Source organism: Lissotriton helveticus, chromosome 10, assembly GCF_964261635.1.
Source record: "Lissotriton helveticus chromosome 10, aLisHel1.1, whole genome shotgun sequence".
NCBI classification, from domain to species: domain Eukaryota; kingdom Metazoa; phylum Chordata; class Amphibia; order Caudata; family Salamandridae; genus Lissotriton; species Lissotriton helveticus.
Window position 1 is genome coordinate 547,233,848 of NC_136071.1, and position 25,408 is coordinate 547,259,255.

A 25,408-nucleotide genomic window follows, 5' to 3' on the forward strand; every position below is an offset into this window, starting at 1 on the left:
ACAGAGCGGGCCTCATTTTCCCGAGCGGTTGCCGGGCGAGGTGAGGGTAATCTCCCACACAATGCTGGGTGAGTACGATACCAAAAAAACTATGACTCGAATAAGATTAGGTATTCAGAAGGACTACAGCTTTCTGATCAACGAAGAGACATCTCTCCGTCACTTTTGTGTTGTCTGTACTGTCTCTTTTTGTCATTTTGGGATCAATGTATAGAACTTTACTATATATTTGGTGCACTGTTTTCCTCTTTTATAGGAAAGGACAACTAACTCAATCCCACCAGTTAACATTGGGGATCCAAGTTCCTGGTAGGAGTAATTTAATTATTGTTGCACAGTATTGATATTCTTATATTTGCACTCACTTGTATCTTTTGCAGTAGCTATTCAATCTGGGTCCTGAAGAAAGCCGGACAGGTTGTTCCATACGGCTGAAACATGTTGACCTCACTGCACAGCACCACAACATAGTCATATTTTCACACTATTTGGCGTTATTTTAACTTTGACACCAGGACAATCCTTATTAAACTTCATTTTTTGCCCTAGTAGCCAATTTTATATTCCACTCACACATTCACAGCACTGCACTCCATCAGTATCATCTGAATTGCACTGTGGCTAGAGTTCCACCTCAGAAATCCATCTCTGCACCATCAATTGATGGGTTGGGCGAGGTTTGGATTTACTATTCGTATCCCACATGATGACATTCCGCCATAAGGGTGGGCTGATGGGAGTTTCTCAGCCCTGTGTTATTTCATTTGGTTGCTATATGATCCCACCTTGCCTTTAGCTTCTAGTACAGCACACACATTCATTTGACCAGATATCTCATTCCTTTGTTATTACAGTATCTGTATGTGTCTATTGTTCGGCGCCATGGTCCAACTGCTTGGGGAAAACAGGCAGGTGCAAAGTCATCCAAACGCCTGCGGTTAAAGTTTCATCATTCGTTTCAGTGGTCATTTGTGGGCCTGTCCAGTGAGGTTCTCAGGCCGTCCAACCAGTCAGAGGCCACCTCTGGGAGGTCGAAGAAGCGGGCTTTAACATCAATCTCAATTCTCAGACGTGCAGGAAAGAGCATGGCATATTTTAATCCTTTCTCAAGCAATCTGCGCTGGACATCCAGGAACGAGCGTCGATGCATTTGTACCGCCCGGGTGAAGTCGGGAAAGAAAGTAATTTCGGAGTTGTCCAGGTGTATCGGAGGAGCGACTCTTGCTGCTTGGAGTATGGTATCTTGGTCTCTATAGTTGAGTAGTCGGGCCAGTATCGGACGCGGGGGGGGGGGGGGAACCGGCTTCGGACGACCCCAAGGCACCCAGTGTGCTCTTTCAATTACAAACAGATTTGTCAGGCCCTTTGGTTGCAGTTTTGTTGTGATAAGGTTTTCAATGAAGAGGTCTATGCAGGGCCTTCCGATTTCTCTGGTACCCCAAGAACGCGAATGTTGTTGCATCACAAGTGCCCTTCATAGTCGTCCAGCTTGTCTTCCGTGTACTTACGAAATGCTTGGAGTTCCCCGACATTCATCTGCAATTGCGAAGTGTCTTCCACGAGGCTGGCAGTGGTAAGCTCCAATTGCTTGACCTTTTCGCGATATTTTATGAGATCAGCCCTGATCAGTGTCACTTACTAGGAGAGGGCGTCGATAGATGTGCGGACTCCTGTGATAGCTGCTATCTAGTCCTTCATTGTAGGTTCAGTGGGATACAGCTCAGCTCCGCCCTGTGCCTTGTCGCCAGTTCCCTTTCGCTCGGGCAGGTCCGCCTTGGTGCAGGTGTAGCGATCAATCCTACTTTGCTGAGATGTTCTGGGGCCCTTTGCGTTGGACATGGTAAGGTCTATTTATAAGTACAGGGCCAACTGCGTGCTAATGGGAATTTTTACAGGGTCTGATCAGTCTTATCCAGGTGCTAAGCAGGAGCCGTGAACCAGATCCGAGCCCTAGGGGGCGCCCGGGACGCTGCCGGCTGTATATGCACTATTCCCAGTCCCTGCGTCTATAAATGTGCATTATGAAAGCTGAGGGGGTTGCCCCAACTCCAGACCACCAAGCCAACACAGGATCTGGCTGTGTCTATTGTCCCAGGACACTGGCAGCCATGATTTATGTCGCTCAAGAAGCCAGTTGCAGTGGTTAAAGATGTGCCAGGGAGGGGGGACAGGGGGGGTTCCCCACCCCAGAGTCTCATGCAGCTGGTAGCAATGGCACGAAAAAACAAAGAGGCGTCCGCTCCACTCTCACCCCTCGAGGCCCTCCTGTGTTACTTTATCAAGACAAACCCTCGCAGGTGCCACTAGTCTCGAGGGTCTATCAAGTCTGCAATGCCAGGTCTGGCCAATGTCCAAGAAGCTCCTGGCAGCGCCCCTGGCAGGCCCACTTGGTCGTTATATGCTTGTGGTCTCACCAGGAAGTCTGTGTCACAGAGTTTCACCGGTACTGTGGGGTCCTTTCTGCTATAGGTGCAGCCGCGTCAGGCCACCGCGCACTGCACAGGGAGGCTCCAAGCACTGCCCCCGATGAACAGTGGCACTAAGTCAAGGAACAGATAGGGGCATGTAAGCACGGGCGCCGCTCAGCCCGTCACTCCCGCTGGGAAGCGGCCCGTGCTGATAAAGGGCCTCATAGCAGTGGTGAACCCGGGCTCAGTTATCGGCGAGTCCGCGCCAGTGGGGCTGCAGGGACGTCTCCTCATCGCTGGTGGCCGCCCAGGGCTCACAGCACAGACAAACGAGGCCCGGCTCCGATGCGATAGGTCTCGCTCAGCGGCTACAATCCTCAGTCAGGAGCGTGAGTCTGTGTCGTTACGGGGGTGCTCAGAGGCGCTGCCTGATCCCTGCGTTTTTTATCTGCGGCCCCCCCAAGGGTGGGGGAGGGGGCACGTCGGCACTCTCGACGTCTTGTACGGCGGTCACTTTCACCTGAGCTCCCGGCTTTCTCTCGTTGTAGGCCCAAAGGCACTGAAACGGATATCTCTGGCCCACAACCACCGATTTTGCCCAGGGTGGCGTTGCCGGTCACCCTTTCTTTCCGGTTTCAGGAACAACACCTTTTATACGGAGTCATGTAGCAGATTGATGAGGTAGGAAGGGAAGGACTCGGAGCTGCCCTAGCCAGCGGCCATGTTGGTTGGCCGCGAAACCACCCCCCCAGGTCCTTCTTCTTGTCACATTGAATTTGAAGGGGCAAGGTTCAGGGGTGCCCCTAAATAGAAGTTTTAGGGGTGTTACAGGGGTGTCCAGGTTGGTAACAGTGGGTCCCTTCCCGAAGGTGTGTACACCCCCTAGTATGCCACCATCTATTGGGAAGGGGGCATAGGCCTCTTCCTGATTGGAGGGGTCCCCCATCACCTCCAAGATGGCGGGGGACTAAGAGGTGGCAGACACTTTGCCTCCCCAACCTGAGGGGTGGGGTTTGCAAAGGTGGGCACACTTCCCTTCCTGGCTAGGTTTTCCTGCCGGTTCTCGCACCTAAAATGGGGTTTCAGAACCGGTGAAAGCCAGTTGCTGATAGCTGCCCCCAGTCTTTTGCTGCTAACAAAGGCGATAGGCCTTTGAAGCTCCCTCTTATAGAACTCGGTCTATCCTGGAGGAGGAGGTATGACATATCGGTCAGAATGTGCTTCGTTTCCGAACCCAGAGAGCGGAAGCTCTCTACCCAAGAGTCCAGAAACCTGTCTGGTGGTGGCAGAAGGCTGGGAGCTAGTCAGGAACCACACCAGGATAAATCGTTTTTCAGGGGCCATCTCGAAGTCCATTTTTAATGGCATCAGTGTGGGTTTAATGTGCTGAACGTTTGATAGCAAACTTTCCAGACTCAGTACAGCCATAATGGATCAGTGGAATTTGTGTTGACAAACTCCCAGCCCATGCATTCAAAATGGCTTCACTGCACTTACTGATTCTGTGACTGTACACTGTAGGGGCATATTGCTCTTGCAGCTCTGCCCTCACCTGGGTATGGTGCACCCCGCTTTTAGGGCTGTAAGGCCTGCTAGTGGGGTGACTTGTCCATGCCCCAGGCAATGTTGGTGGGCATGGCACACAGAGGATGTGTGCCATGTCGACTTTTTAGTTTGGTCAGCACCAAAACCCCCAATCTGCATTGGCAGAGTGAGGGTATTAAGGCAAGTGGTCTCTGAGGGTGGCATAATACATGCTGCAGTCCTCAGAGGCCCTCTCTGGTCACAAGGCCCCTGGTACCAGGGGTACCTTTTACAATGCACTTACATGTGGACTAGAGGTGTGCCAATTGTGGGTACAAAGGTACAGGTTTAGGAAACAACATAGGTGCCAGTGCCTGGTTAGCAGGATCCCAGCACACACTCAGTCAAGTTGGCATCACGTATCTTACAAAAGGTTAGGGGGTAACCATGCAAAAATGGGCACTTTCCTACAGAGTTATATGTTAGACAATCTATATGGTTCAATTATAATTCAGTTTGCGTATAGTATTCATTACACAAATTCTCAAAATGAATTAAAAACACATACAAAATGAATTATTTAATCTAGATTTATTTACTGCCTATTCTTCAATCACTAATCAACAGAACCTACAGGTTTAACCTTCATTTCCATTGCATTTTATAAATCAAAGAATTTAAGTGAACAAAATTAAAAAGACAGAAAAGATGCAGTTATGAAAGGCATCAGAATTATGAAACACTTACTGCTACAGCAGTCAAAGCTGTGAGAACTCCAGAGAAAAAGCCACCGCCTCGTTGCAGATTATCTCTTACATGGTTCGGTGCAGCCTGGACCTGATCGTTGCCATATTTATGAAATGCCTGCAGGCTATGTGCTATATCTACGTTCTGCTGAATCTCATCATTCTTTTCTTTAATAATATCTGGGAACAACGTTTCTATGGCATCCCTGAAAGAATACAAAGAAAGGTATAGATGTCTTTAACAGGTTGCAAAAGGAATAAGAGAAAAATATATAAAGAAAACTAAAAGTCATCATAATATATTTACATTGGTGAGAGCACAATTACCTATGCTTATTAAGTAGATAAATATTGTCTAAAGAGAGCTTTAGGGCGTCAACACAAATAGCAACCAAATACACTAGTGACAAATTACTCAGTTATGACTTTGTTGTGCAGCTTACTTCCCCTCTACATTAGCCTTCTCCAGTGCAGGAAAGTGCCCCTTTTTAGGTCTCCTGGCGTTTAACAGCGCGTCAGCGCTGTGTCCGCCAGGAGATCTTTTGTCGCTGACTGTGCTTCGCAGGAGACAGCACCTGGCCACGCGCATTTCGCAAAAGGCGTTCGGCGCAGGCCACGCGCGCGCGCGAACGCGCGCGCCGTGGCTGTCTCCTGGGAAGCGCAAACATTACAGGCACACCTCTCCCTGCACGCATGTGCACACAGAGACACACACGAGCACACCTACACACACGTACGCACACACACATACAGAGACCCCTCCCCCCTCGCCGCCGCATACATACATACAAGCGCACCCCCCCACACTAAACCCCACTTACCGCCATTCTACACTTCTGCAGCCTCCGCGGGGCTCCCCCTCGGCCATGGGAGCCCCGCGTCACCAGCACTGCTTCTCTCTGTGGGCGCGGGCTTCCGAAGACGGAATTCCCGCCCCACGGAAGTCCCGCCCCACGCAAGGTTTCTGTTTCGCGCTGTAGCCTGAAGTCGTAGAATTTTTTTAACTTTCTTCAGTGGACAGTTCCAATTGTAAAAATGCAATCGTGTAGAGCAACTCGGGGAGAGGAGTTGTCCTAATGGCTAGGGTGTGCGACTTCGAATCTGGGGAACTGGGATCGAGTTTTGGCAATGACGCTGAACATCCTGTGATTCTGGCCAAATCACTTGATCTCCCCTTGCCTAACAACAAAAAATAAAAATGTATGTATTCTCATGTAATGCAACTGGTGCTATGTAAAGTGCTCAGACCCCAGATTCGGGTCAATTATGCGCTATATAAAACTCTGTAAAATAAATACAAAATAAATAGAGAGCTAATAGGTAGAAGGACGGCCTGACTGAAGGTATCATGCATGACATCGGACCACTTGTCCTGCTAACTATGATCACGATGATCAACAATATTATTCACAACATTTGACAGTTTGCAAATCATCTTTATACAACAATTCCAAGTTTGATAACAAATTAATGTAACACATTGTAATATACAATGCCAATAGCTCAAACTTTAAAGCTGGGAGACCTATTGCATTGTAAATGCTTGTTAACATGGTCACCACCACTATTTGCCTGGTATTCGATGCAATTTTAACAGAAAGTGCAGTGGGTTCCTGAAAACCAGGTTCCAGTGCCAGATCTCTTTCCCTAAAACTGTACAATTGTTCCCCTAATTGGTAATACCTTAAGTACCCCTATAATTCCCTAGTAAATGGTACCCTAGGGCATGGGTACTCGAGGGTCTCTAAGGGCTGCTGCATGTTTCGTGCCACCCCAAGGTACTCCTGACCTAACTCATGCATACTGCCATTGCAGGCAAAGTGTCTTGGTGCAGACAAAAGTGAAAACACAATATGACGCACATCCCTTTGTGCCATGCCTGCAGACACTGCATGCAGTATAGGTAAGCCACCCATACAGCAGGACTAATGGCCCAAAGGCAGGGTGGACTATACTACATGGGTAGAAATATCTACATGAGCAGATATGCCCCTGTGATGTCGAAGTCCGTTCTTAGATGTCACAAGTGAACAGGGAACCCATTTTAACTACATGTGCTGGACACTAGTAAAAATGAGTTCCCCACCTACATTATGGGTTTACTGAAATATATGGTCTTTGGTATCAAACACCTTGCATTAATAAACCCACACTGATTCCAGCGGTAGATATATTATTAATACATGCACCCAGAGAGCACATAAGTGGATCTCTTTGAAAACCTACCAACTACTAGTGTGCTGGCTGACTGGCTTTGACCAGCCTGCCACCACAGAACAGTAGCTGAACCCCAGGGATGAGAGCCCACACTCTCGGGAGGTAAAGAATAAAGCCTCCTTGGCAGAGGGTGTTTTACATCTCCTCCAGCAGGATGACCAGTAAATTAGCATTCCAAGGCCTCAGGGAGGTTCAAAGAGCCGATGGACTTTGGTATGTGGATCTGGCTTCCCTTAGAGTTGAGAGGATGCCAACCACCTGACACAGGTCATTTGGCACCGGGAGAGGCGGGAAATTTTGTAGTCAGAGGGTCGTGTTCACCCTCAGGCTAGTTTCACCCCCGGAGATGGGCTATCTGATGTGGACAAGAAAGTTAATAGTTAGCCATCTTGATGATGGTAGAATTAGGAATTCTGAGACAGGGTTATGCCCACTTCCCACAGAAAGTGGTCATATAGGGGGCGTAGTGACCCGAGGGGTAAGTAGCCCACTGGCTACTACCCTACACCCATCCAAACACGTCTAAATCTAGTATTTAGGGGAGCCCATGGCTCCAGGAAATCCGATCCTGCCAAACTGAAAGAAGGACACTGAAGAACCACAAAAGCAAGAACAGAGAACCAGCCACTGACTTGGCGCTAACCCTGCTGGCCTGCCTGTTGTCCCCAACAACTGCACCATCCTGCAGCTGCTGTCCCTCCAAAAGCCTGGGAGGACTGCCAGTCCTTCACCCATAACCCAGGAACTCCTGTAGAGTAGCGGAGCTGCTTCGCTGCATCCTGCAGGTACCTCAGAAAACCTGTGAGGACTTGAAACCGCCAAAACCTGACACTGGAAAGCACAACTGCGCCCATACCTCCTAGCCCGAGTCAAAGTGGGACAACAGTGCCAGCCTGGTCCCCAGAACCTCCAGAGATGAAGCCCACTTTGGGTTTGCCAACAGTGGACTCCCCAACACCACCGGCAGCCTCTTTGTACAGATCCCCTCTACGGCAGGTGTCTCAGGTTGTCAAAACCAGACACTTGAAACCATCTCTGCACCCAAGCGCTCCAGTTCTGCCCGAGGTGACCTGTTGGTGCAGCTTTGAACAATGCCCCATTCTCACCTTAAGTGCAGAAGATTGGTCATGTAAATTGCTGTAAAGTACCTGTATGCAGTACAGGTCTTTCCTCCTAGGATAACATTATAGCGCCATAAATTGCACAATGTTGACTTATAAAAACTGAAAATATATTTCTAACTCAAAATGTGCTTGCCAAAAATTATATATACAGATAAGTGTTATTTTCCTAAATTGGCAGTGACCTCCTTGTTGAGTCATGTGTATCATTTCTGAACTGTGGGAATGCAGCAGATGCCTAACGCTCCTCTCTGATGCGCTTAAGGCAGCTCGACCACACTACCCGCTTAGAGAGCACCTTGGGATTGCTAGAACAAGCCCCTGTCCACTTATAAGGGATAGCTGGACTCTTTATATAGTATCCCAAAAAGAGGTATATTGTGCAAAGAGTCCAGTTTCCTACATCCAGCAGGTCAGATTCATAACAATGTTTTCAAAATACAGAATTTCGAAAAAACCAAGGTCGCAGACAAAGCCAACTGTCCGTCCCAGTTTGTTGTTGCCCTCCGTCTACTCAGATTGAACATGTTCTTGAGAGAGAAAGGTGTATGGCGTATGTAGTGGAAACAGACCTTTAACGCCAAGAATACAAGAACATGTGTACTTTTGTCAAGAAATGCTGTCCTCTTGACTTTCAAATGAATGCTGCGGAGCAGAGGCCAAATGAAGGCAGTTTGTTCTTGTAAAGAATTGCATTTTCTTTCCCACCCACCCATTGCTCACAGAAACAAACTGCAAAAATTGGGGGGGGGGGAGGGGAGGGACCAATCACCCATCTTCCATGTACACATGCGTTAATAGGGTAATGCTTGAGTAATTTTGAAATACAATGAGCTACCCTAACTTACAAAAATATTTTGAAAGCACCAGAAATTAAATTTTTTTGTCCAACGAAGACTTCATTGCAAAGACAAGCAGCAATTAAGCAGCTATGCCTATGCCTCAGCACAACGTCAACTACTTTCTCTGGATTACTTTACCAGATTTTATTTTTTTCTTGTAAAGGGTTAGGTCAGTGGGTTTTGTTTTGGAGGACAGATGACTCTTAAAGGCATTCAGCAGCTCGCTGCGAGTAATATTTTTACCTGGGTTGAGATGTTTCTACAACATCCTCGAAGTACTATTTTTAGTTGGTACGGCGAGGGAGGGTTTCACGGAAATGGAGTAAGAAGGGAGTGTGGGTAAGGTGGGATGGCAAAGTCTCATCCCTTTCTCATTATACTTACAAAGGTTTGCTTTCCTATATTTTGAAAGTCACACCAAGTAGGAGTAACATATGTATTTTTACTTGCAGTATTAACGTATTTAACGATACTGTTATTTTTCATGTTGACTCATTTTAACATTAGTATTAAACAATGAGGAGTGATACATAATTTTGTATTGCATTATCAAAGCATAAAACAGTAGTAACTCAAGTGTGGAAGTTAGCATTTTTTTTTTAAATTGGATAAACTTATTTCATGGAAGTAATTCTTTTTAAAAGATAAGTTTCAGTATAAGTGGTTGATCACATTCCACCTGTACCAGGATTTCCAACATTAAAAAGTTATATTAAGGCAAGCGATCAAGCACACTGGAAGGATGTGAATTTCATGTAACTTGTTGACCTATTCCGAGATGGTACACTGGTGAGCGTCTGCATGCTACAGGAGGCAGACTGTGAAACAAAAGGCTTTTCTTGCTACTTGGGACAAGTGCGAGAGCACTACAAAGTTACCTAAAATGAACTACAGCTAAACACCGTTATTTAGACCATCCACATAGAGGAGGCAGGTCAACCTCTTGTTAACTGATTCTATACAGGAGCTGGAGCACGAGGGTATCTCTCTTCAAGCGTTGAGGGAACAATAAGAGCCACAGCTAGGCAGGGAATTTAATAATGGATAATGGCAGAGAAGGTTGAACTATCAATAAAAAAAAATCTCAGACAACGCACTCTTCAAGGTTACACAATTCCACATACTACACTGGGCGCACATATAAGCTTAGTAATATTTTTCGAGGTACCTCTCTGCCTGTCTTTCATGCTATTATGTGCAAACAGACTTTACACACTAACTGTGGGGGTAACCAGGACTGGGGCCTTTTAAAAGGAGGTCTCTGATGACACTGCACAAATCACAGGCACGACAGGCCTCATTTATATGGACTGGTACATTCATATGGAAGGGTTTATTCCTCCGGCCTAAAAAATGAAAAAATTAAATCCAAATTTGTTGACTTAGCCCCTTTTTTTAGTGAAAATGGAGGACACCATAGTCACAAAATTCGCAAAATGGAGAAGAGCTGTGATCCACTTGGCTAAAACCTTTACAAAACCACAGAACAGCTGAAATTTGGAATCATTCCTTCGTGGCAACTTGACATCCATCAGCCATTCCATCAATTGCTCAATGAAACTTTCAACAATGGGCTACCCCCTTTAACTCTCTAAACATAATTTGCCACAACAGAAGGCAAATTGGCTAAAAACAAACAAGTTTTCAAAACAAGCATTTGCAATGCAACGGACCTCACATTTCTGAAAGTTAAAGCTATTGGCGTTGTAAATAACATTGTTTTTTACTTTTGTTTTTGTTTGTACTGTAGTGGATGTATGTTGTTTGTAGTGGAATTATGTGGTTTATTTATAATTTATTCATAAAGTTTTATATAGCGCGAATTTGATCCCGAAGGTTATCAGAGCGCTTTACAATTTGAGGGAACGGAAGGTAACAGGTCAAAACATGAGTCAAATGGGAAATCTAATAGGCACTGATTCAAATGGTGCACACATAACAGATCATTTATAAACCTGGGTGAAACAAGAATGGGTTAGACGATGGAGCATAATGGCATAAGGGGAGCAAATACAATTATCATATACAGGAACAATAACCAATACTATAGTATGTCCAATGTGATTAGAGCTAACAATTGCCCCTCATGTGAAGGTAAGAACTTATTCATGAGGAATCTTTTTGCTTCCAGTTTGAAAGCAACCATGGAATAGACTCTACGAACTTCCGGTGGCAGAGAGTTCCATATTTTTGGAGCAGAGCCAGAGAAGGCTCGTTGGCATGAAATGTATGGGGTGGAATTGTGTGGTGTGTAGTGGAATAATGTGGCATGGTGAATTGATAGTGGTGATATCTGTATGGAATAGAAAGAAAGGAAGTTTGAGAGGGATAGGGAGTTTGTGCATGAAGTGGTGAATGAACTCCAGACTGAGTAGCCGAAACATTGGTCGAGAGAGAAAGAAGGGGAGAGAAGGGTATAGAGGCATAAATAGGAAGCGCTTGTGTTTGCAGAAAACACCGAAAGAAGAGGATGAGAGTTTGTGTTTGAGGTCTGGATTTTTTTAAATGTTATTGTAGGAGCATGGATGAAGGCGGTCTCGGTGTCCCAAACCTCACAAGATACTTCTATGCATCTCAACTTCGGTACCTGGTAGAGTGGTACAGACCTGAGTCAGAGAAGAGATGGCTCTTCCAAGACAGGGCCATGGCACAGATGCCACTCTGGAGGGTTCCGTTCCTCGCTAGACGGCATAGACCGAGATACATGCTACGGTCACCTATCACGCGCACGACTCTGCGGGTATGGGATATGGTGGCGCGCAAACACGAGCTGACCTCTTTTCCCTCCCCATTCACTCCCATATTCGATAATCCCGACTTCCCTCCGGGCGTCGGTGCGAGCACGTTCCCCCAGTGGCGTGGCACGGCGTGCCGGGCTGCAGGCCACCTCTTTGACCTGCAGGGATTTCTTCCCTTCGCGGATATCAGACAGGGGTATGACATAAAGAAGCCTCATCTCTTCCAATACTTCCAACTTCGTCACTGGCTCACCAACCCCGAAATCGCTGCACTGGTGAGCCGCCCCATGTCGACTTTCGAAAAATGGCTGCTAACTAAAGATACAGATAAGCACCTCATCTCTGAACTCTACCAAATGCTCACACCACCACACACCCCGGCCAAAACTCCAAGCCAGAGACGTTGGGAGGCTGAATTGGGTAGAGCCCTGACGCCCACGGAGTGGAGACACATCTATCATAGAGCCTCACACACCACTCATAACACCGCAGGAAGGGAGGCAGCAGTGAAATTAGCTATGTACTGGCACCTCACCCCAGTTCGGTTGCACAAGGGAAACCCAGCGCGTAGCGAGCTTTGCTGGAGGGGATGCGGGGAGCGGGGCACTCTGACCCACATACTTTGGGACTGCGCGGGTCTTGGAGACTTCTGGAAAGTAGTCTTAGATGAGATTGACTCTACATTCGAAACTGAAGTCCCGAGATTTCCTGCATACGCTCTGTTAGGTCTACCGAATGCACTGACTTTCCCATTAAGGTTGTTGCGAGGCCGGCAAATGGGCATTGCCATGCAGGCAGCCACGCAACACATTTTATCACTGTGGGGATCCGCGACCACACCTACACACACGGGTTGGCTGCATAAGCTTTGGTTCACTCTTGGGATGGAGCGCATCCATGCTACACTCACTAACTCTGCAGAAGCCTTTCGGAAGACGTGGCTTCCTTTACTGACTCTCCTATCCAAAGAGTTCAATGAAATTACATGCCCTAAATACCTCCGAATCCTACGTCTCACCAATACCACTGACGCCTCTCGGTGAAACGCCAGACGGCCACACTGATCTTTCCTGGCGCATTGCTGATTCCACTGACATTTCAGGGCACACTGGTCGGGGTGGGGGGAGAGGGTCTGGGGGGAGGGACGGGGAGTTTATGGTTGTTGTTGTTCTTTTCATGTTATTTGACTGCTTAGCAGCCTTGCCGCACTTACGATGTCACAATGCTCTCCTGACATACTCATACTGCTTATTCTTTCATGATAGGGAAGACATGCTTGTCTGTCCCGCCCGCTCTGTATGCCACATGCCTGCACCTAAGATAGAGATGTCTCATTATCTGCTCGTTGACGTATTCAATAAAAATACATTTGAAACTAAATGTTATTGTAAAGAAACCGCATAAAGATCTGAAGTGAACTAACATGAGAAATGCTGGATAAGTGTATGAGAGAGAACGCGCATATATTTATCTATTCATATGGTCAATGAGGAGGGGGTGACTAATGGTAGTGGACGCATGCACATGTATGCACACTGATACATTGGACATTTTTAATTTACAAATGTAACATGATGAGCAACTGCATTAGCTCACGTAATAGGAAAAGTAAACAATAAATTAAAAAAATGAAATGTGACCTGATGATCTGGGAACACCGCCTAAAATATCGAAGGAAGTAAGAAACCTCTGAAGTTATCAGTGAATGCCCAAGTGGACAAACTAGCAAGATCAAGCTTTGTTACTATAAAAACTCTGCGACCAATCTTCAGCAATTTGGGATTCCCACAAAAGGTCCACGCTACCATCTCCCTTGTTTTGTCCAAACTTGATTACGCCAATAGACTCTACCATGGATCACCTTGAACGACCATGAAAAGACTACAACAGATTCAGAACTCGGCTGCCAGACTACTCTTACATATAAAATCGTGAGCCCGCATCTCCCCAACATTGAAAGCCCTGCATTGGTTACGGTTGCCAGAAGATCCACGTTCAAACTGCTTTGTATCACCCACACAGTGATCCATGGAACGGGACCACTCTTCATCAGGATGAAAATCACAAAACACAAAGGAACCTCCGCTCTCGCCTCAAAATCCCAAGATACAAGAAAAAAACAATGGGTGGCACATCATTCCCTGTTCAAGCAGCCAAACTATGGAACTCTCTACTCCCCAACATAAGATCCACGGATAACCACCTTATCTTCAGAAAACTACTCAAGAATTTGCTCTGCTTAACAAAACAGGAAAAAACTGAAAACCTGGTTGTTTATCCAAGCCTACAGTTAAATATGGACTTATCCAAAACGTTGCCACCAACTAATAAAAACTACCCAGCGACAGGAGACCTGGTGGTGAACGTGCGCTCTACAAATCCTCAATAACATAACATAACCACCATACGCAAACAGATAGAAATATACTGCATATCTCTCTGTATATAAGCATGTATTTGTACTATAGATGTGTATTGCTTCGTATAAGCGTGTAGAAAACTTACGTTTAAAAAACATTTTTTAACAGGTTTATAAGTGACTGCATAAATAAGTAAATATTTGTGTCATTTCTATTTATCTACAATTGCTTCACTATTGATCTAAAATAAAAGTATATATATATATATATATATATATATATATATATATATATATATATATACATACATACATACATACACATACTAATTTAAAGGACAACACTTGAAAGCCAGAGCTTTTTTAATGCATCTTTAATCTACACATCTTTCCTTTCCTTTCCTTCCTTTCTGCAGCTATATACCTTCCATGTACTTATATCTTTATTACTTTTGGATCTCTATATTTATTTTACTTATTTATTATTTTTCTTTTAATTCAGCATATCCAATGCACTACCCTATTTTTCACCCTATACTTCTATCAAAATATCCTCTAGCTCAACTCTCCAACTCATCCAAACCTCTTTCTACTACTCTTTTCAATGCACTAGCCTATTTCTCACCCTATACCTCTATCAATATATCCATTACCTCCTCTCTCATTCATCCCACACCCCATACCACTTCTATGATACCCCAAAATAACCCTTTTGAGACTCTTCCCTACTCCATCCCTCCCTCTGACTCCTACCCCTCCACCTCCATTTTACTCATCCCCCTCCACCTTCCTTTAACTCATTCCAAGCCTCCTCCTACTGCTATAAACTATAAAAACAAAAAAAATCTAACTTCTTCCCTTCTATCCCTCCACTATCCTTTTCGAACCAGATAACAGACTAACATGTCCACCACTCAAATTATTTTCATATTTCACTATACTAATTCACCACTAATTGTTTATGGGCTCCAGAGTAGCATGCTACTTGCCAAAAAAGCACTGTATAACACCTCATCAGGGGTAGCAAGTGCTATATAAATTCAAACCTTTTTTACTTTCTCTATCCCTCCACTATCCTTCTCAATCCAAATAATCTGACTAACATTTCCACCACTCAAATTACTTTCATAATTTCACTATACTAATTCACCACTAATCCTTTCTGGGTTCCCGAAGTAGCGTGATACTCGCCCAAAAAGCACCACAATACAATACAATCTGGCTATTCCCAAAAACAAACATTTCAGTGTGCCTCAGCTGAAAATAATTAATAATTAAATTGCCTCGATCACATGTATCTTCAGCACAATGACACCCCAGCTCATGGCAATCATCACAACATAGGGAAGTCCCAACGACTTCCGGTGATTATTCTATATATTTATTTTTTATCTCAACTGTTTTTCTTAAACATGACCGTAGAGCACATGTTTATTAGCCTGCGTGTTTTTCCAATACATTATGTTCCTAAATTGTGGTCTCTGTGACCAGTGACCCGCTAGGTACGGCCACAAACTTTCACAACTGTATGCCGCAGATCGGGAAATGGATGTCCCAGAACTGCCTGGTAAACTCAGGTATAAGAGGCGCTGGTCTTCGGAAAGGATCCCTCTTTATGGTCTTCCACGTGGTGAACATTGGAACTCGGCACACTCCCCACCCCAGTCACTAGGGTTAAAAATCTGGGAGTGGTATTCGACAATTAACTGAATTTCGAAGGCCACATTAACTCCACTAAATCGGTGCCTTTCTTTTGCTAAGAAACTTCTTTAAAATGTTTTTCCCTTTATCCCAAGGGATCTGCAAAAAACTGACTGTGACCCTCATTCTTTCTAGAGTGGATTATTGCAATGCCCTTTTTGTTAGCATTGAAAAGAAATGTCTTAAATTACAAATTTTGCAAAATGCGGCAGCCAGGCTACTTCTGGCCATTCCCAAACAAGTATCTGTCCCCACTTCCCTCTCTCTTTTGCATTGGCTCCCCATAAAAAGGCGTACTGAGTTCAAGGCACTCTGCATCGCTTTAAGGGCAACCCATTGTAAGGGGACAGCTTATTTTAGGGAAAATGTAAACTGGTACATTCCCTCCAAAACACTTTGTTCAGCTACAGCTCTCAACCTAGTTGTTACCAAATTCAAACAGGTTCGATGTGGGGGACAGAGTTTTGTGGGCTGCACCTCAGGACTTTTAAATTCCCTACCTTTGGCCCTGAAAAAAGAAACGGACCTACTAGCCTTCAGGAAGGCTCTTAAGACTTGGGTTTTTAAACAGTAATTCTTCTGTATACAGCTAATCTTATTCACTTGCGTTTACTTGATTTCAGCTTCTAGACAACCTCTGGGTTTAGCATACTCTACAAATTTTATTTTCATTTAATTTCTGAAAGACACCTCAATTTACCCTCATTTAAAAGTGCCACTTACAAAGGGCTTTTTTACATTATTAAAAGAAAACGGAGTACCCTCCTCCCGTCTGTCTCTGCAAATTGACTGACTTTAATAGGCCCTAGGACCAAAAATGTTGAGAGGTGATTAAAAATATGGACACAGCTATTCATTAGCTGAAAATAAAATACTGAGGCCTCGGTAAACAGTGGCACACATGGTTTTTATCTTAACAAGATCTTTCTGCTGCTGAAAGCAAATGCTCAAAACTGCTTGAGTTGCATCTTGGAAGGAGGGAGAGGTGAGTGGAGGCCACTGAGGGGTTAATGTGAGAGGAGGGCCTCATGTGGGGCTTTACCGCTTCATGGAGAAGGCGGAGGATCAAAATTGTATTTTTCTAGGTCTCACCTTCTGCGGACAATGCAGACCCACTGGTTTTGAAGTTGCTTTTTACCAAACTGCACGTTCAGCCCTGCACCCTTCCGGGCATACTGCACCCTAGACTAGGAGAGGAAGCTGTAGTGTGGAAGGAATAAAGGCGAGATGCGCAAGAAGAAAAGTACAGTTAGATTCTAGCAAAGTAAGAAAGAACAAAGAGAAATGCGAATGGTACAAGAAGGGAGAGAGGTGTGAGAAAGAAACAGGAAAAGAGAGTGAGACAAGCTACAGAGGGATGGGTGGGAGGGAGGTCCCGTGCTCAATACACCACTGGATTCAAGGTAGCCTGGGTGATGCCCTGAAACCGGTCCCAGGATGCTGGTTTCCGGTCCAGAGTGGACCTGGCTTGGCAGTTCGGGCTGGACTGTTCAGACAAGGAACAGAGTCAAGACTGATTTGCATATGGCTGGGTCCAAACAGGGGTGGGGTGGTGAGCAAAAGAATGCTGGATTTAACCCAGATCCTTGTGACTGTCCAGCATTCCGTCCATCAATTGTTTCTTTTCCAAATTTGGTCTGGCGTGGACTGTGACCTTTTCTGTTTATTAAAATATATTATTTTTTCTCTCTCTCTCTCTCTCTTTCTCTCTCTATGTCTCTCTCTCTCTCTCTCCCTTTCTCCCTTTCTCTCTCTCTCGCTCTCTCTCCCTTTCTCTCTCGCTCTCTCTCTCTCTCTCTCTCCTTCACTGTGAGTAACAGCATTCTGCTCTTTCACAAGGCGAATATCAGCACACAAAGTAGTTTTGTTCAGTGCCAGTAACTACTCTGGCAGTGTGTGATTTTGAGACCAAAAACTATTGTTGCCTTTGCCAATGTTTGTTATAATGTGAGGGACTTGCAGCTCTCACACCAATAAGGTTTTACAGAAACCATGCCAAAACAAGTCGCACATTGCCAAAACTAAAAAGCTGACCACCAATTTCAGACCCATTAGCTTTGCCTATGCTTGCTTATTTTTGTTTCCAATAATCTTATATAACTGGTTACACTGATTTACCATTATGATTTTTGGGGGAGAAATACTAGCAAGCATCAACACATGTTACTAAATGATGCTGCAAAGAAATGGTACCCGAAATTTTACGGTAGTTTAGCAAAATGTTTTTTTCCTGCTGTCATTTCTTATGAACATTTTATTTTGAAAGTAAATAATCATCAATCTTGCTTTCAAGCTTCTGCAAATATTTGCATCAAATCAGAGAACATTTGTACACATTTTTAAACTGAAACCACTGTCAGTAGTGCAGCCAGAGCTTACAATATTTACTTAGAGCTCAGCCTAATAATAAAGGCTTTCAATTAATGAACCGTAAATATAAGTTTGAACAGCATTAAAATAAGGGCAAAAATATTACCATAACTTCAGACAGTGTCCTTCCATGATCCGTAATGTGGGACTGCAAACTGGCCACCAAAGGGTTTGAGCTGCAGGGGATTGGGCCTACTTGTCCCAAGGACTAAATATACACATGAAAACTTGTTGCCCTTGCCCCAAACAATATGTCCTGGGCGTCGGGCTATAGGAATTCCACATCCCTGAGTACAGTACCCCAGGAGAGGAGCAAGACACGAGAAGGTGGGACATAGGACATAGAAGGCAAATAAACCATTGAGAAGCCCGATTTTGCGAGTGACGCTCTCCTTAACCAATCAGCAGCTAGGGGTGGAATGGAAGTCCACATACTGAACCCAGCATGTCTTCCAGACCGTGTATGTGCGGTAATTAAGCACAACCTAAACAGAAAATCAGAAACTTTTTTGTTTTTGTTTTATATATTGCAAACTAGACTTGAAGGTATCAAAGTGCTTTACATGCGCACCAGTTGCGTTTCAGACGGACACATTCATTTTTTGTTAGGCATGGGAGATTAAGTGATTAGCCCACAATCAAAGGGTGTTAAGCGTCCCGGCTGAGACTCGAACCCAGTTACCCAGCTTAGCAATCGACCGCCCTAGCCATTAGACCACATCCTCTCCCTTCAACAACAATAGAGAGAAAAAAACCTGAAAAGGATAAACGTGTCTTACAAAAACAATACAGAATATAAAGAGCTACCTTAAAAGCAAAAAGAAATCTCAGTACTCATACTGCATTTCAAATGCCATAAACTCGAATAAATACCAATCCAAAATTGAAAGCGACTCTCAAAAACCACAGTGTGTGTGCCAGACGACGGCAATAACACTAACGAACTATTCAGTTTAATAGCAAAACACCTTTTCAAAAGCAAAGGACCCAAGGATACACTACCTAACAAAGACAGCTAACAATACAATCCGAGCACCATATAACCACACAACTACCATTATGCTAATTTATCCTTCTGTTTTTACTTGACTTTCCAACATTCCTGGATCACCTGCGGACCAATGTCCCTATTAGATATCCAAGAATAAAGAACAAAAACATGCCGAGTCAAGTCAATCAAGAAGAAATATGAACGAGACACAATGGACCACTTAAAACAAACTAATCAAAAAGCAGTAGTCACTTTTACAATGTTTTCAACAAAAATAAGAGCCTTGCTGAACAATAAACCAGTTTCCGGAGCAGCATTTGAACTGAATCGGCATTAACTGCAATCTGGAATGACTTTTAAATTGTAGACTCTGAAAGAGCTGCCACACTCCTACTCGATCTCTCAGCTGCTTTTGATACCATGGGCCACAATTATCTATTGAAAAGATTAAAAGAAACTGGCATTCAAAGCACAGCCCTAAAAGAAATTGGCGGCGGCTGGCATGTCCTGAGGGTGGTTTAAAAAAGTAAATACATTTACCTTCCAGCACGACGTTCTCCTTGAGGATCACTAGAGTTTGCAAATCTGTAATGAAGGTTCCAGTTGAAGAAAAGGGGATTGCTTTGATTTTTACCCTGAAACATAAATACTGTGTATATATATATGTATCTCTACAAGAAAAGTTATAGACCCCTTAATTACTGTACAGCTTTGATCATGAATTATTGAAATAGATTTTTATTTATGTGCATTTCACTTATATAAATTTTCTGTTTTTGTTCTGTCTGTTTAGGTCTTTATCATATTTTTGTATATATGTAATGTACGAATGACGGACACCTGACGAAGGCCTTTTGGCCGAAACGCGCGTAGTTCCATTCAACCGCATTGCCTTCATCCAATCTACCAACGACTGGTTATATCGTATATCACCTCTTTTTTTATGATATTTTGTCTATGTAGTGTTTTTGTTCACATTAATTGTTTTTGCACTGTTCTATTTGTAACATTTCCTATTTACAGAACCTGAATGTCATTTATTAAATTTACAAATGTTTTTATTGAAGATACAAAATGAATAAGAAAGAGGAAAAAAAAAAAATAAGAAAATATACTACAATTAAAATAAAAAGATTCAAGAATTTTTGATATATCACGGTTTCAGTATATATTTATTTTGATGCTGTATAGTATGTATCATTACATGTTGGTTTAGGGTCTAGATATATTCTCAGAGTTTGCTACATTCCTACTCTACATAGATTTGATTTTTACCCAACCAGAGGGGCACTTCCTTTCCTTTTGTTCAAGGCTATTGTAGGGCGTCAAAAGGGGCATGCAGTAACATGAATTCTATTACAGGACCGGAGGCTTCAGATTATGCTTTCTCTTTCTTCACTGTTTATTTACAGCAGCCAATGAAAAAGTTTAAAACACTTAAATATACTACATTTCCCATGATGCAAAGTCCAATAACCATAGAGACTATGCTCTATATATGTCCTCTCACACACGAGAACTTCCTCTTTCTTTGCCGCTTGCACCCGAGTTAAGTGCTATATATTTTTCACCCTAGTTGTGCTTCTGGAATGTTATATATATATATATTGGTACTTTGTTGTGTCTTACATGGCTTATTTGCTGTAATCGTGCTTAGCGCGAAGTCTAACTATGATACGGAGTGTTTCTATGGTTACGCACTTCAGCGTGGTGTTCCTTTTTTTGTGTGCTTCACCATCGGGTGGAGGAAAGCATGTTTCCAGCTACTCTCGCTTTGTGCCTCGACTCCACCAGATACCATTGACCCTCGTTCTTCCTGACGAGCTTCGTGCGCATAGTTTGTATCGCGGAAGCCTTCCCTCATCGGGCCCGCGAAAAAAGCGTTTCAGCCAGGCAGTCGCATAACCCAATTGGGCTCGATTTGGGCTTTCTTTGGGCTCCCTTTGGGCTACGCGATGCCGGATTTGTATTTCCTTCCTTGCTCCGTTTTAATTTTCGAGCAAAGTTTCTGGCACAGCCTTGACTTTGTCACCTGTGCTGTTGGACGCCCCTCCAGGCTGGAACAGTTGTGACGGCCCTAGCAGGGTGCAGGCTTCTAAAATGTATTTCATTGGCTCACTTTACGTCCTCTTTGAGGGCTTCAATAATTTGTGGAGTACAGCTGGGCTGAGGAGCAAGTAATATCTTTATTTCATTGTGCACATAGGGTGGCTCCACCTTTACAAATTCCACTGGAATTACGACTTGGTTTCTCAATACATATTTGTTTTTCTTTCTAAGTACTTGTATTGCGTCTCAAGCATTTCCATAATGCAGGAGTGGGCCTCTTTTGAGGAGGAGGAGGAGTATGGTTTTTATGAAGAGGAGCATGGCCCCTTATTGGAAGACAATTTGGTGGACGCCCTTGATGCGTCCGTTCAACAGTCCATGAATAGGGCTATTGAGGTTGCGGTCCCCCAGACAGTGAATAAGGCACTGGCGGCCGCCCTCAAACCTATCACAGCACAATTGGAGAGTTTTGCCCAACATCACGGTTTTCAACGCTCTGAGCCTTCAGGATCCTCCCAGCACGCTGCCGAAGGGGCAACACAGTCTAAAACAAAGTCGGCTAAATGGTCACATGTGCAGGCCTTGACTCAACTCCCTCCTTTTAAACCAGCGGATCATCAATATTCGGTGTCCGTAGCCACCCCGGCTCCATCTAACATTTATGATACTGACAAATACTACCGCCACTGACACTGACTCTACAGGCACTCCTCTCCTCCTAAGAAGAAGAAAACAAAGAGAGCATACCTAAAGCAACAACCTGCCTCTACGCCTTTATTTCAACCATCTGGACATTGTCCATCCGAGATCCTCTGATTGGGCACCTCCTCCAGATGTTGCCGATTACTTCCACCACAATTTGAGGAAGCACTTTGATAAGGAGGAGCGTAACAGATTTCGGATGGAATGTCCATGCCCAGACATTCCGGATAGGGTTTCAGAGACCCCGGACATTGAGCCAAATAAGCTGGTGTTTTAAAAAAGAATTAAAAAAAAATAAAAATAAATAAAATAAAATCGCCAAAGACCCTAAAAAGGGCATACCAAATAAACATTTAGAAGTCGCAGGCCCTTCGGCGAAGATTCTTGAGATGGCGTTGGTGGCCAAAGAATCTAGCTCCCCCATCGATCCAGACATCTTGGCAGGATGGACGCAACGCGCCATCTGTTTCCTTGGCAACGCCAATTGCACAATTTCCGCGGAGAGAAGAAAATCATTACTCATGCGCATGGATAGCAACCTCACGGAATTGGTGTCCTCTGAAGCTAGTCTCCTGGCCGAAGGGCTCTTGTTCGGCGACAAATTGCAAGGCCTTTTTGGACGAGCCGGGCGAAGCAGGGGCCGCTCGCCAGGCCATGAGTATGTTCAAGGCCTGCCCAGAGGGGGCTACTGTCGTGGTAGAGGGGATTTCCAGGACCCTACCAGGGGTTGTCCCGGTGCAGATTCCATCGAGGCAGACAAAGAAGGAACTTCCAGCCTCAGATCACTGCAGGTAAGAGCTTTAGCTCCTCTATCTTACCTTCTGGGGGGTCGAATTTGTCACTTTGTACACAATTGGGCTCAAATTACACACGATGCCTAGGTCTTACAAACCGTTCACGGTTTCCAAATAGAGTTCTTCCAGTCTCCCACGCAAGACTTTATACCGCCCCTGTTGGTTTTTTCCCCCAACGAGAAGACATTTTTATACAGTACGAAATAGCAAAATTGCTGGAGAAGCACGCAGTAGCCTACTGCTATACCAAATCCAAGGGCTTCTGCATCAATGTCTTACTCATGCAAAAGAGGTGGGGCTGTTACAGGCTGGTTCTAAACCTGAAGGGCTTCAATCATTTTGTTCTCTTTTGACATTTCAGGATGGAGGGAATACATCAACTGACGCATCTTTTGAGGCAAGGACGTTGGATGGTCCGAATGGACATCAAGGGTGCCTATCTCACGCTGCCAATCTTCCCTCCACACCGACGCTTCTTACAGATCCGGTGGCTGGACTGGTGGTTGGAATATTTGGTCCTTCCTTTCGGTCTTTCCTCTGCGCCTTGGTGCTTCGCCAAGCTGATGAAACCTGGGTTTTGTAATCAACTCTCAGACGGCCCAACTTCCGCTGCCCAAGACCAAGTTGAGGGATCTGAAGAAGGAACTGAAGGTAACACGAACCAAAGAAGTAATGTCGCTGCGGGCCATTGCTTGTCTGCTGAGACTACTTGCATCCTCAATTCAAGCGATTTTTCCAGGTCCGTTGCATTATCGGGCCTTGCAAACCTTGAAGATTCAACACTTGCAGAAAGGTCTTTGCTACTCCGACCAGGTTCCCCTCACAGACGAGGTGAAGGCGGAGCTCAATTGGTGGCTGACTCATGTAGATGCATGGAATGGTAGAGCGATCTTCAGATCTCAAACGGAAGTGGTCATAGAGTCTGATGCCAGGCGGTGGGGCTGGGGGACAAGATGCGGGGAGATTACCACAGGGGCAGATGGTCTCTCCAGAAATTAAAATTGCACATCAACTGCCTCGAGCTCCTAGCAGGTTCGTTTGCGATCTGGTCACTCTCACCGAGGAAGGTCTCTTGCTGATTCCTCCTGAGGATGGACAATAATTCGGTGGTGAGGTACATAAACAAAATAGGGGGGGAACGCAAGATCTCCGATGCTGGCTCCGTCAAGGATTTTTTGGCATTACTGCCTATTGCATCAGATTACAGTGATAGCGGAAAACCTGCCGGGACAGGACAATGCAATAGCTGATGGGAATTCTCACCACTTGCGAGATTACAGTGATTGGCAGCTCCATCCCTTCCTTTTTCAAATGATTCAGGAGAAATGTGGTCCTTGCAGGATAGATTTGTTTGCCTCCAGGCTCATTAGCCAACTAGAAACATTTTTCAGTTTAAGGCCGGACCCTCTGGCGAGAGCCAAGGATGCGTTCACACAGGATTGGTCGACGTCATTGAATTATGTGTTTTCCCCTTTCATCCTGATTCCCAAAGTGGCGAACCAGATTGTCCTTCAACAAGCGCAACTTTTCCTAGTCACACCAGTTTGGAAGTCTCAGCCTTGGTTCCCGGTCCTTCTGGAGTTAGCCTGCGATTTTCCGCTTTCCCTTCCATGGTCTCAGATGATGCTCCATTGCCCTCCGTGAGAACTACACCCACTATTGCTAGCAGGACAGTTGTCCTTGATGGCCTGGAGGCTTTCAGGCAACAATGGCCGTTGCCAGGAATTTCAAAGTAGGCTTTCGGTTTCATCCAGCAAGCCTGGGCTCCTTCAACCAGGAAGCAATACTCCTCAGCATGGCTGGATTGGTGCCTAGAGAAACAGGTGGATCCCGTGGAGGCGGATATCTCACAAGTGGTACATTTCTTATCCAAGAAAGCATTGGACGAGCTCTCCTACAGATCAGTTAACAACTTCAGATCCACTATCTCTGCGGAACATACACAAATTGATGGTAGACCGGTAGGTATGCATCCGGTTATATGCAAACTCCTCAAAGGCATACGAGTGGCGAATCCTCCTAAGGCTAAGTATTCTGCTTTATGGGATGTTTCTAAAGTGTTGTCTTTGTTTGACTGCTGGCCTCATAAGTAGGAACTTTCAAGAAAGCAATTATCGGCTAAGCTAACTATGCTCCTTTATTGGTCTGGTTGTCGATGAGTCCTGGACCTAACAGGTAGAATGTTTTGCCCGGAAGGGGTTTCCTTTACAATTTTTGCTTGGACAAAAACTTTTTCACATTCCATTGAATATCATGCTTTTCCTGTTAATGCGAAGTTGTGTGTGGTATAATGCTTGAAAGCTTATGAACAATGTATCCAAGCAGTTAGACCAGTTGGTTGTTCCAGACTGTTATTTGCATTACAGAAACCATTTAAACCAGTTTAAACTACTACAACTATTGCCAGATGGATCAGATATGTAATGCAGGAAGCTGGTATTGACACGGGTCTCTTTGGGGCCCATTCAGTGAGAGGCACCATGGTGTCCAAGTCTTTCATGCTAGGCACTAGTTTACAAGATATAATGAAAGCAGCTGATTGGTCATCTGATTCGACTTTTAAACAATTTTATTACAAACCTGTGGGCAATATTGCTTCTGTTATATTGGTAAAGTGTTGAACTAGCATAATCGGAGGCCTCCGGTCCTGTAATAGAATAAAGAATTTGATAGCATTTGCGACAAGAATTTTCAATTCTATTACGACACGGAGGCGAGGATTAACCCACCCAATGTATACGTTAATACTCATGATTGTGTATATTACCACCCTAACAGTTTTGCTTATCGTGGTTATTACGATTAGCGAATTTCTGTTGCAAGAGCGGAAGAGAAAGGTGATCAAT

General features: G+C 44.6%; 1 protein-coding gene across 3 annotated transcripts in view; it reads right to left on the bottom strand.

Moving 5' to 3' along the window:
• BFAR (bifunctional apoptosis regulator) overlaps positions 1–25,408 on the bottom strand; it is a 330,143-nt gene that overhangs the window by 219,615 nt on the left and 85,120 nt on the right. For all 3 annotated transcript variants that reach the window (XM_078663091.1, XM_078663089.1, XM_078663090.1), the window contains exon 4: positions 4,680–4,884. In XM_078663091.1, the coding sequence (XP_078519217.1) occupies positions 4,680–4,884 (205 nt within the window). The remainder of the gene's footprint in view (positions 1–4,679; positions 4,885–25,408) is intronic.